Source organism: Marmota flaviventris, chromosome 12 (genome assembly GCF_047511675.1).
Source record: "Marmota flaviventris isolate mMarFla1 chromosome 12, mMarFla1.hap1, whole genome shotgun sequence".
Taxonomy (NCBI): Eukaryota; Metazoa; Chordata; class Mammalia; order Rodentia; family Sciuridae; genus Marmota; species Marmota flaviventris.
Window position 1 is genome coordinate 58,192,472 of NC_092509.1, and position 13,306 is coordinate 58,205,777.

The window sequence follows — 13,306 nt, forward strand, 5'->3', positions numbered from 1 at the left end:
GCTTCTCCGGAGCTGGGTTCTGGTTTTTTGTCCATGCAACAACTTATTTACCCCGCTTCTGTGGGGAATTGGAATTCACAGAGCCTGAAGTTTTACTTTGAACTTCTACAAATAAAATTTTGAGTTTTAAACTGTGCCTGGTTTTTTTCTACATAGAGTACATAGATTCTGGAAAACTGTGATTCTTAGAGAATTTGAGGAAAGGCAGGAAAAACTGCAGTGTAGGGAAAATAAAAATGTCCAATGCTTTTGACTGTTATTTTCCACAGGTTTTAATCACATCCTGCCTTATTTCTATGTGATTTACTTCACCATTTTGCTTGTCCACCGAGAAGCACGTGATGAGCACCAGTGTAAGAAGAAGTACGGCCTGGCGTGGGAGAAATACTGCCAGCGCGTGCCCTACCGCATCTTCCCGTACATTTACTGATTCTGTTCTGGTGATTAAAAATGCTCCCATTGTTTAGGCTTCCATTTGTGAAAACAAGGAAAAAAAAATCCAAACTCATTGCACTGACAGGATCTGTAAGTTTTGAGTCAGGACTCTAGAGCCAAGTAGTATGTCTGTTAATATAGCCGTGTGTATTTTTATTAAATTAATAACAATGTCAGGAACTTTACAAATAACAATGTTAGAATTTGCTTTTAATAGGAAATTTTCAATCCTTAAAAATTTGAAAAAAAAAAAAACAAAGCTAGTCTTAAATGCACTGAAAAGAATACTATTGATATTTATAGTTTTTAATTCCAAATTTTGATTTTTTTTTCCCTTTTGCCAGTTGGTTTTTCTTAAGTGAAAACACTGTTCCATTTAGAATACATTTGTGTTTCATTGCATTAAGAAAACAATTTCATTTGCTTCTCTTTAAATCATTTACAAGTTATGTGATTTTTAAAGGGATTCGCTGTACATGGAGAGTGATGGCAGGTTAGGAGCAGACACTGTTTAAAGAGGCCCATTGGTAGCAGTTGGCTTAACTTCAACTTCTGAAACTGCATTTGAAAATGTACATACATAGCTTATTTTTATGTAATATATGGTGACTTCAGATTTTTCTGTACAGTATTTTGAATGTGAGATAATTGTCAGGACTAAAGTAGCTTTTTAACAAAAACATTTTCAGTATTTTAAATTAAGTTTTGTAAAGTAATACATGTGAATTAAAAATTTTGAAGCAATTAGAATTCATTTAATGTTGTATAGAAGATGCTCTTAAAACATAGGAAAGGTATTTTTTCTTAATCCAAAGTTTGTGAATTTGGCTTTGCTACCTCAATTGCAGGTGTGTGTTTGCCTTTATAAACTCTTACAAATAGAAAAAATAGAATAAATATATATTTTTGGAGAAACATTACTATTTAAACTTTTTTTTTTTACAAACATTGGTGTTCGAAAATTTGCCATTTAAGGCTACTATTTTTATATATTTTTTTGACTTTTAAAATTCAACAGTGTTTTTGCTACTATTCATTTAAATTGAAGAGTGATTTTGCTACTGTTTAGCTCATGCAGTTTATACTGTATTTTGTCCACATGTCCTTTAGGTCCACAAAACCTTGAAAGGAGTGCTATCTGAAAACAAGGCGTTAACTTAAAATTGCTTCTTTTAATAGATGTGCATAAAGGAAATTTAACCTTTAAATTCTAGTGAAGTTGATGTAGTCTCATTCATTATTAATTGTCCTATAATGGAACAGTAGCAAATTCACCAAACTTTTGTATTAAAAACTAATTGTTCTCAGTATCTTAAACATAGGGGAATGTAATACTTATAGTGTATGTTTGGGTTTTAATTCTACATTTTATATAAGCCATTTAGATATGCAGTGTTCATCCTACCCTGCAATTTGAAGTATCTATAACCTAGCTTATGTTAATGTGATCATGGAGTTGGTTTTCTCTAGCATTCTGCATCCTGTAATGTTTAAACATTGCTTTGGTGAAATTGTCAGTGTTTTATCAGTACTGATGTATGCAAGCAAATTTTTTTGTTGCCTTTTTTATTTTTTTTTATTTTTTATTAAGTTATGCTTTTCTCCTGGTATTGGAAAGTGGTGTTCTAGCAGGTTCTGGGCTGGATCACAGGGAGGTTTTGGGGGAGGATGGAGGACATTCAGTTCTTTTCCTGGCAATGAAAAAGGTTTGTTATCAGATGAGTACTGCAGTGCTTGGGCATCAGCTACAGTTTGGTTTAATTTTGCTTTTGACATGTTTTTTTGACAAGCTTTATAATGAAGTTTTAAGTTGGAAATAAAATTTAAAATAAAAATGTTGCTTTGATTACTTTGATCCTTATTTTATTTTTGCCTGCAACTTTGGGATTATTGTCACCAAGACAAATCCTTCACTCACCCTCCCCGCCCCCTGCTCTTTCTAGGATTATTCCTCTGGGACCTTCCTGGATCACTGGGCATCCAAATGGCAAACTGGGTCCCTTGGCCAGTTGCTGTTTATATTGAAGCTGTCACAATGTTAGAGCTTGAAAGGGTAGTGGTGAGGGAGTGGGTAACTCCCGGAAAATGGTTGTGTATTTAGGATTTGCAGTTTGAGAAATGCTAAAAACTAAAATAATACCTTCAAATGAATAGCTATTAATCATAGAGGCATTTGTGTTTATTTAAAGACAGTACATCCTTTAAGAAAGAGGCATTTATGTCTGACAGTGCCTGATGCCCATTTGGGTTTCCAGCTGATAATGCAGCACTCAGGCTGAGCTCAGTGAGGAAATCAGACGGAGTCAGTTCTTCATTCCTCCTCCTGTCATCCCATAATGTGGCAGAAGGTGTGTGTGTGTTAGAATCTGTGCTGATTAAAAATCTAGCACAGGATTCATATCTTGAAGGTCTTTAATTTTGTACTGTTTGAAGAAAAGGCCTTGTGTATTGGTGGTTTCCAGAAAGTATGGGTTGTTTTTAACAAATCCTGGATAATTTAAAAAACTTTTAGCAAATGAATTGCAACTAATAAGACCCCACCTTCTAGGCCAGAAAGCAAGTACATATTAACACTTTGTGGCTGTTTATGAGTCCAGTTTGTGGTATAAGTCCCACCCTTCCACCTCCTTATGTTAGAGAATGGATTGTTATCTTCATGTGTGACTTTCGGTATGTCCATTGCCAAAGTCCACTGATAGTAAAATGAGGCCTTGAATTATAGCTGTCCTTCCTTTTAGAAATGCAAACCTGGGTGAGTTTAGTCTCAGCACTGGCTCTTATTAAGCTGTAAAATTTGGCTGGCATGCCCACCTGGTACAGAGCAGGGCATCTGAGGATTATAATGGAATTCTTGTTAGTGTTCCAAAATGATAGTTACAATTATAGGGTACAGTTAAGGAGATTCTTCCCATAGAAACACATTTAGATATATCAATCCTGTTTATGGAATTCTCATGATTTGTTTTTGTAGTCTAGTGAGGTCAGAACCAAGGCTGCATTTCTTTTAAGTAAGGAAGGCTCTTCCATTTTTTTTTAGAAGTCTGTAGGCCAGTAGTGTAGAGTATTCCAAAGGATGTGTATTGCATTTTATATAAAACACAAACCACTAACTTGAGTTAAAAGCTTTTTAGAAATATGCCCTAATAACTTTGCTGGGTACCATGGTTTCAAGTCAAACCTGCTGTGTTCCAGGTTATGCTGACCTGCTCGAGAGCCCAGCTGCAGACATCGAGCATTAGGTTAGAACAAAAAGCAGCTCTAAGATTCCCCCACATATTGATGTCCTCACCTACAGATGAAAGAGACTGCACCTGTCCAGTCTGGCTGACCACTCATTATCATTAGGAAGGGTGTTGATGACATGCGAGGGTCTGAACAGCATAAAGAGTCAAAACTTCAGATGGTTTGGTATGGAAGTTTATTTTTCATTCATTCTTCTCACACAGCAATGCCACCTGCATGGTGATCCAGTGACTAGGAGGTTTCGCCGTTGATAAATACACTGATGTCAGAAAGTTTGTTGGTAGACTAGTACCAGTGTTAAAAATTCTTGACCTCTCAGGTGTCTGGTAAATTGGACATTCAAAAGTATAGAGTTCTGAATCTGTCTGGTTAGAAGCATTGGGTGTTTCAGTAGAAATCTTGAAAGAGAAAAAAATCCAATAATCAAATTGCATAGTTCAAAACCAGTTAGCTCACATTTTCCCTACACGAAGTCCAGGGGATACAGTGAGGATTGAATGCGTAAGTTAATGTACTTGCACGTGGGGAATTTAATTTAGAGGAATTCCCATGGCTTTATAGTACAGAGAAATAACATTGGATGTTAATACAGCGTCTGTTTCAGATTTTATCAATCTCGGGGCTATTTTAAACGTGCGAGGTCTGAAGCTATCATAATTCCCTCTTGAGATTGCGGGTACCAGGGAGTAGGAGGAGAGGTGTGTCTTAGTGAGGGGGAGCTTAGAAGATCAGGACTTCCTGATGAACAGCTGGGTGATTACCTTTGTTGGCATAAAGTATATGTCGGGAAAGTCACAACACATTTCAAGAGGCAGCGAGTCTTCTAGTATATTTTGTTCATGATTCCATCGTGCTCCCTCAAGGAATAAGCCAAAAATATGAACTCCTTCATGAGAGGAATCCAAGCCCTGAGATGGAAGAGAGATGGTGTCAGCAGGTCCCCAGGCAGAAGCTGCCAGCCTAATAGGAACTCCCTGCGGAGATGCCATCCCAGGTGGGACCATCTCTGGTGTGTTGTCCCAAGTTTTTCCCATTCTGAGCATTTAGAATTGTAGGCTTTTGTCTGCCTTCTAGTGCTGATCCTGAATTGACAAGTATTTTCAGACAGGAAAACCCCATATTTCTACAATTGTAATCCTGAGCTGAGCTTCTTAGGAGAAATCAAGAACAGTTGTAAAATGAGCTCATTTTACTAGGCTCAAACTTTGTCACCTACCTCTACCATGGTGGCTACATTACTCAGTAGGGCTCTGAAAATTTAAAAGGCAGTGAAGGTTCTATATCATATCTGATTGAAATTAAATAAATCATTAAATGAATAATAAAAGGTGAAGTGAATTTCTGATGAGTGGTGTTAAGCAGAAAACCAGAGTTGCCAGCAGCTCCAATTCCAGGAGTGCCTGGGGGCTGTTGAAGCCACCTGCTCTTCTTCAGGTGTGCTGCACCTGAGGTGCTGAGTGGCCGAGCACCAAGCTGCCCAGAAGGCCTCAGCCTTCTATGGTCCGGCAGTTCTCTGAGGAGATGGATGGACACAGCTCTCCCAGACCAGCTTATTGGCACAGAGATGAAGTGTGGAACAGCCTGTGCTGTGCTTGGTGACTCAGCTATCTACTCTGTGGATGTGACCTGCCTCGAGGTGCAAGGTGAATTCATATAAAGCACTTCATATTTTGGCTTATTCTATAAAAGACTTACTGGGAATTGTTTTGTGTAATGACTTGACTTTAACGTACAGGCTGTTTCATACACTGTGTTGACTCTAGTGTTGTCTTTTCATATACAACATGGGAGCAGTGACTCTCATGCATTCGACTTTGTTTATACTTGTGTGATTTGGACATGGAATGCATGGGTTTTTCAGAGAAAAGACATAATATGTAAGTAATTTGCAAACAGTCCATGATGAGGTGACTTAATTCTCACAAGAGCTAACCAAAGTGAATGAAAGGAATTTACCTAAATCAAATCTGATTCATGGGATAAACAGAAATAACTGAGAACATCTGATTAGATGGGTAGAGACAAAAAGCAAGTTTGGGAGGGCAGCCCACCCCCTTTGTCCCTGTGAGGCATGAGAAGAGGGCCCAGAGCAACCTGCCTCCCTGAGTGTTGTGTCTGCTGGGTTGTGTAGGAAGGTGTTGGACAGGCTGAAGAGCAGGGTCAAAGCCATGGGGTCAAAGCCATGTCTGGGCTCTTTGAACCTTAATTCTGGCCTATAAAACTAAAAATTTTTCATAAATAATGCAGGTAAAGAGCCTATGCGTCTCTGACACACGATAAATGCTGAGTGCAGGTTGGTAAGGGGCCTTGGTGCCATCATGACAGGTCAGGTAGGCTCTGACCTTCTGGAGGCCAGTGGCTTTGTGTTGTTCATCTTTCATTTCCAACAGCTAGCACAGTTTTGCACACATATTTTTGAGTGAATGAATTGATAAACAATTGGACAAATTTCAAGTCCAAAACACATCTGAACTTTAAATTTCTTCCACTTTGGTATCCTTGCCTAGTGGTCACTTTGTTTTTCCTAAACTTCCAGGAACAGGGCACTTACTGTCTACAAATGGATGCTGTGCTAACCACCATGGGCAATTTGGATCAAGTGGAGGCCCTGATGCTCAGTGAGTCCCCCTGGAAGCCTCTGTGGCTGGCACTCCTTTGGAGTTCTAGTAGATTTAGAGTCTAGTTCTTCATGCATCACCCCTTTAAATAGTTCTTCTCTTCTAAGTCTTTTCTAGAATGGAATCTCCCAGTATCATCCTTCTGAAAAGGTTTCCAACCTGCAATCACTCTAGATGTTCTCTGAGTCATTTCTAAGTGCAGTCTGATGCGTGCCAAGAAAAGGAAGACCAGGACTGGAGCAAGAGACCGAACAGCATGAGGCCTAGCCTCCTCCCATGACCCCAGATCCCCAGACACACTCATAACAGCACTGGAAACAAGATGTGTCCCTAGTAGACCAGAAATTATGAGATCTCTAAAGATGGATGATAGAATTAGATTAAGGAAATCAGGAAATCACAACCGGTAATGCACACAGTAAAACCTAAACAAAACAATATACCCTCCGTTCCCCCAACCCCACCCCACTACTGAATCCTATAAGCTAATCTTAAATATTGGTACAAAATTTTGAATAAAATATTATAATTAAGATGATTTGATCACTGTAAATCTTTGGATATAATTAAGCACATTGATAAGGGTTTTAAAAAGTCATGTGATTATTTCCAGAGATACCGAAAAGATCCTTCATTACATTTCACTTTCATTCTTATTTAAAACAATCTTAATTTAGAAATTATACCTTAACAAAATAAAAGGATAAAAACTAGCTGATTATTTCAGTAGACATGGGAAAAGTGTTTAATAAATTCAATACCTACTTATGATTTAAAAAAAAATCCTTTTGACAAACTAGGACTAGGAGGCAACCTTCTTAATCTACAAAGAAGCCTATAATTGATGTAATACTTAATGGTGGAATAGTGAAGGCTATTCCCTGAGTCTTAGGAAAAAGACAAGAATGTCCATTATCACCTTGTTATTGAACATTGTACTAGAAAGAAACTGAAGAACTAAATACATGATAAGCTAGAGAAATAAAAAGAAAAACTAAATATTTAAGATTAAAAGTCTCAATATTGCTGGGGCCAGGGTTGTGGCTCAGTGGTAGAACACTTGCCTAGCATGTGTGAGGCACTGGGTTTGATCCCCCGCACCACAAAAAAATAAAAAATAAAATAAAGATATTGTGTTTATCTACAAATAAATGTATTAAAAAAAGGTCTCAATATTGCTGAGATGTCAATTCTCCGAAAATCAACTGACAACTGTCAAGAAGAGCAAAGCTAGAGGACTTCGTATGAATACATACTGTAAAGCAACAATAATTAAAATAGAACTGCGGCACAAAGACAGACACATCAGTGAAACATATCAGTGACTGAGAAACAGGCCCAGGGATAGACAATTATTTGATCTATGACAAAATTAAAGTGGGGTAAGGATCATCATTTCAATAAAAGAAAAATGAGACTGAGTCAGTTGGGTACTACCATGCAACCCAAAAGACTTTGACTCCACCTCATACAATACATCAACTCAATTCAATGTGGATCAGAAGCATAAATATGAAAAGTAAAGTCATACAACTTCCAGAGATAACAAAAGAGAAGATTTTAGTAACCTTGCGATGGGAAGATTTCTTAGGACTTAAAAAGGAGATGGATATAGCATAGCAGACTTACACAACAAATAATTTTTGTTCAGCAGAAGACAACACTAAGTAAAAAGGAAAGTCACATACCAAGAGAAGATAAATTCTATATATTAACCTGACAAAAGGCTTATTCCAGAATCTACAAAGAACTTCAACAAATCAATATGACAAAGACTAGCCAATCAAAAGTTGGCTAAAGTCTCAAACAGGAACTTCACAAAAGAGCTTTCTGGAAGTTTTGTGAGTCTTTCTAGTAAATTATTACACCTGAAGTTTGTTTTGGGAAACTCCTAAACTAGCTATTGGTGTTAGAAGTCTTGATAGACTGTGCCCTTAACCTCAAATTTGACTAACCCCAAGTACAAGACTCATGACAAAGAGCCAGTTGTACAGTACTACAAATCCTATTCACAAAAAACAACAATTGTAAGAAAACTGTTAAGAAAATAACCTGAAGATAATTTCAATGTGGAGAAAACAAAATTTCCTGAAAGATGTAAATGACCTAAACAAATGGAACAACTATGTTTCTAGATGGAAAACCCTGATATTTAAAAGACAATGATTCCTTCTTGATTTTGAGCAAACTGTTCAAAATCCTAACAGGGTGTTTAAAACAATGAAATGTGATAAGCTCATCTTTAATGTGGTTGAGTGTGGATCTTGGAGTAGTAGATTCCTAGAGCAGATTGGCACTTAGTAAGCACAAGCGTTCAAGTAGTGGGTGGTGAGAGCACAGCAGGGCTGGGATTACCCGGAGCATATGGCTGGCTGCATGGCCACCGCTCCCAGCCTGGGCTGTCTTCCTGGCCATCCTCACTGTGTTTGCTGAGTGCTGGTTGGGGGTGGGAGGAGATTCTGCTTGCCACATGGCTGAGCTCTGGAATAAGTGGGCTGCCGGGCGCAGTTGGATGGCATTTGGACTTGAAGAGCTCTGTGCCTTATTTATCTGCCTCTCTGGTACCTACCTGGCAGGTGGTAAGTACTGAATAAAGGTTCATTGAGGGAATGAACAACTACCCTTTCCAATCCTGTCAGTACCTTAAATGCTCTCCTGACTGTGTTGAGCTTCTTTTGGATAATTATGGAGAGCTCCTCATCTTTGATGTCACTGGTGTCAGAAATCACATGGTGGGTAAAAGTGAGGCCATCCATAGAGATTCCTTGGGCTCTTCCATAGTCTTGAAGCACAGCAGAAAGAAAGGCTTTGAAGAAAAATACCAACAATTTCCTTGTGAGTCTCTGGACTTCCCTCAGGGGTGGGCAACACCCCTTCCCTCATGGAGATAGAAGAGTGGAGAAGCTGAGTCAGGAAGGAAGAGAGATAAGGGCAAGACCTGTGCACTCACCTCACTTAGGTCTTTGTGCTATTAGTCTGGCAAGTGCATACGCCTCCTGGTGGAGGTGAACGTGGATTTTTCTGTAGGTCTAGCCCCCGTTCCCCCATATTTTTATGGGAATAGGGGAGTTATAAATTTTGGATCCTATATCCATTTCTGATGCCATCTTGGCAAAAAGATGGGGCCAGAGTGAGGACAAGACTAAGTGTGCCAGAATCTTTGTCAGAAAATGACATATGGACACTGGGAGGAGGAAGGCGCTTTTTTTCTCTGTGGTTGCTTAGTGGCTGGTGGTCATTTTACCCCTGGTCACACAGAGCAAGGCTATGTGCAGCAGGAAAACCAACAAACACATCTCAAACTTGACATGGCCATCATTTTAATCCCAGTTAGCTCTTCTCCCTGTGTCCTTTATTCCCGCACCCATTCAGCTGTTTATGCCAGAGACCTGAGAGTTGCTCAGTCTGTCCCTCCTGCACCCCATCACTTCAAACACCGAGTCTGGTTGGTTCTCTTTCCTAATTCCTGTCTACGCAACTTCTTCTCTGCTGTCCCCTACTGTCACCCTACTGCAGGGCACCACCAGTTCTTGCCCTGAGCAAAGCAGACTCCCTGGATGGCTGGGACCTGGCCTTGTACTCCTCCAGTGCACCCTTGCCCTTCTTCCTTCCTGTAGCTATTGTTCATGACCCTTCTGGCCTGAAACACATTAAATAGCTCCCGTGGTCACAGGGTGGCATCAACTTTTAGGGTTCCTGGACCCATCCTTCCAGCTTCATCCTACACCATTCTCCCTCTGTGGGTCTTTTGCTCTGATCATAATGAACATTTGGTTTCTTCTAATTTGCTTTCCTCTCTCTTACCTCTGGACTCTTGACTGGAATAATCACCAATACAGATATTATTCTCAGTTTTGGGCAATGGATGAACACTTGACATTTTAAGTCAGGCAGGCTAAGTTCAAATCGTAGCTTAATCAGTATTTTAAGTCAGGCAGGCTAAATTCAAATCGTAGCTTAATCAGATTGAGCAACTCTCAGGTCTCTGGCATAAACAGCTGAATGGGTGCGGGAATAAAGGACACAGGGAGAAGAGCTAACTGGGATTAAAATACTGATTAAATACTGATTAATCAATATTTGTTGTTTATTTGTCTAAAGTCATACAACATATGGGCCAAGATTTTTCTATCTGAAAATAGGGATGATAACAGTAACAGACTCCAAAGATTGTCACGAGAATTGGATGACTTAATTTATACTAAGTTCTTGGAACAGTGCCTGGCACCCCATAAATTCTGTGGAAGTGCTTTTAATTATTCTCCTCTTCTTCTATCCCCACCTGGAGAACACTTAACTGGCAGTAACCTTCAAGTCTCTTTTTAAAAGTCATTTATTTCCTTCCAGGCCCTGAATTAAGGTACCCATGTTTCATACTCCAAAAGTATTGATTTGTTCATATGTTCCTTCAGAAACACATCTAGTCATTCTGCAAATAACTTCGCTGGTGCTGGGGGAGTATTGAAGCTAGATTTACAGATAGGTAGTTAGTGTAGTTAGGTAAATTGGGTCTAATATTGAATAAAATAAAGAAAATGGAGGCCATTATTGAGAATGGAGTCCAGGAAACCAGAGCAGCACTTGGGGAAATTGAAATTGGGGAAATTAATGTCCCCAAGGCCCAGTACCCATCCTAAGGAAGTGTTAATGAAGCAGCTCCCAGCAAACCGGGAAGTGCTAATCAAAAGCTGCCCCAGGCCCTTCTTGCTCAGATTACTCCTCCACCCACCTATCTCCCACCTTTTGGGCCTTCCCACCTGCATTCTATCCCTGCAAGATAAAGGGAAACAAAAGACATGAATGTGGGAAAGCTGAAAGAAGACCTTAGCTTTAAAAAAGGGAAGACCTCCCCCTTCCACAGATTCTGCCTTTTGGGTCCCCTTCTTCCTTGGGGAGAAGTCTTTTCTGCTGTCCTTTAATAAAGCCTTCTACTTTCCACTCTATACTTGCCTCAGTGTGCTTCTCTGGTGTTATACTTCAGCATTTGGGGAAGCAAGTTGTCACCGGTAAACAGCGGTAACAGTATTAGGTCCTATGGATATGACAGCAATAAAAACAGACCCATTCCTGTCCTCCTGAAGCTTCTAGTCTACTACTGCTTCTTTACAACTTCCTGTACATCCCTGATCACTCATTGTGGCAATATCCTGGTCAATTTTTTCTGCTGAGCAGGTGGGGTCCCAGTCCCAGCAAGCATTCAGCCATCTATCAACAAATGAATAAACAACTGAAGCACAGAATCAATTCCTAAGTTATAGTGGTCTCAGGGAGGGTCTTTGACATCATTGAATCATAGCCTAGAGATGAGAAAGTGACCTGCCAAGGTACAGGTGAGATCTGACAAAGGTAAGCCTATTTTGATGAAGAAAGAAAGTGAGAGAGGAGGGTAGAGGCCCTGGTACCTGCCAGGGCATAGGTGCTGTCGTCTAAACCTCTTGTGAAGAGGGTGAGGAGTTGTGGAGATACTGGGCCCAGTGTAGGGCTGATCCTGGTTTCTAATGCTCACCTTGTGGGAAGAAGAAAGCTGGGAGCCAGTATCTTGCAGGAAATCCTTCAAAGAAATCAGACTCTGATTCAGGAAGGTATGTGAAGCTTTGACTAGGTGATAAAGCAGTTTCATTTGAAGATGTGATGAATCTCATGTACCTATTGAGAAGCAGACCAGGTGAGGTGCGTAAGGACATAATAATTGCATACCTGCAGGTGACCTGGGCCATTTCCTCCAGTCCCTCCAGGCTCATCCTTTCACTTTTCTTTCTTTCTTTCTTTTGTGGTGCTGGGAATTGAACCCAGGCCCTTGTGCATGCGAGGCAGGCACTCTACCAACTGAGCTGTATCCCCAGCTCCATTCCTCCCACTCAATTCCCTCCCACTCAGGACTCTTGTGCTATACTTTAATGGGCACCAAGTATGCTTTGAAGCTGGTAAGGGGAAAAGGAAGACAAGCGATTTGGTTGGAAGGCCATGGAATTGAGTAACACAGGGCATTATTACAGTGGGGAACCTGGCTGGGCCTTCTGGAGTCTTATCAATTGTTTCTGAGTTACAGACTTCTCCAAAAGAATCCCCAGAGATGTGGTCTGGTGTTTGCATTTGTTCTAACACTCCTTTATACTTAATGGTTAAGAGGCAGCCTGGCACAGACTTTGGTACCAGATTTTCTGGGTTCGAACCTCAATACTTCCATTTTCTACTTGTGAAAACTTGGGAAAGTTACTTCATACACTCAGCTTCCTCATCTCTGAAATAGGATGATGGGGGTTACTAGGATACTTGGTGTGTTAGGAACAGCAATGCTCTTGGAAAGAGGCTTGATACTCTGTGAGTCCCTTGGTCAATGGTAGCTAGTCTCAGGCCTTCACACTGCTTTTATTATGACCAAAAATACATGGAAAAATCACATGTAGCCAAATTTTTCATGTATCACTTCATATTTCTCTCTACGTGTTTCTTAGGACGCTGTGTAGAAAAATGGAAAAAAATGTTCTGGCTGCTAAGTCCTTATCTCTGTCTCAGAGTTTAGGGACCTTGAATGGACTCTCAGCTCCCAAGATCCCCATTTTCTCATCCTAAATGGAAGACAAGAATTCATCTACTCCTTAATTCACATGTTATTCTGAGAACCCAAAGACCAAGCATGTGAAATTAGTTCATAAACTGTTAAGCTCTAGCAAAAATAAGGAAGAAACAAAGCAGTTTTCATTCATACCGACGATGTATTGCAGTGTAAGCCACTTTGGCCCAGGTATTGAAGAAATCCAGTCGCTGCATGAGATCATTAACCCAGGAGCTTAGGGACCTGCATGACTTGTAGGCATATTTCTGTTGAGATTTAGAGACAATTATGTCATTTTTTTTTTTTTTTGTAGATCTGCCTCTGGGATCATTGGGAACATTTCTGTAAACTTTATAAAGACTCAATTGCCAGGGAGAAAAAAGTTGGCAGAAGAATGTCCTTTTCCAACTGAAATGAACATTTTTACATAGTGATAAGTCTGAAAATGAATACC

At 39.9% G+C, this 13,306-nt stretch overlaps 2 protein-coding genes and 1 long non-coding RNA gene across 3 annotated transcripts in view; 2 read left to right on the forward strand and 1 right to left on the reverse strand.

Annotated features, from left to right (window-relative positions):
- The window catches only part of Lbr (lamin B receptor), a 29,313-nt gene extending 27,029 nt beyond the window's left edge, over positions 1-2,284 (forward strand). Inside the window, exon 14 of the mRNA XM_027954732.2 lies at positions 270-2,284. Within this exon, the coding sequence (XP_027810533.1) occupies positions 270-430 (161 nt within the window). The 3' untranslated portion in view covers positions 431-2,284. The remainder of the gene's footprint in view (positions 1-269) is intronic.
- A 1,576-nt stretch (positions 2,285-3,860) lies between these two features.
- Dnah14 (dynein axonemal heavy chain 14) overlaps positions 3,861-13,306 on the reverse strand; it is a 376,581-nt gene continuing 367,135 nt past the window's right edge. The window contains 6 exon segments of the mRNA XM_071619724.1: positions 3,861-4,076; positions 4,440-4,586; positions 5,099-5,101; positions 8,939-9,102; positions 11,803-11,942; positions 13,006-13,118. Of these exon segments, the coding sequence (XP_071475825.1) occupies positions 3,861-4,076; positions 4,440-4,586; positions 5,099-5,101; positions 8,939-9,102; positions 11,803-11,942; positions 13,006-13,118 (783 nt within the window).
- LOC114107328 (uncharacterized) lies at positions 5,921-6,829 on the forward strand. The gene is made up of 2 exons (XR_003585325.2): positions 5,921-6,296; positions 6,404-6,829. It is a non-coding gene; the product is annotated as an uncharacterized lncRNA (long non-coding RNA).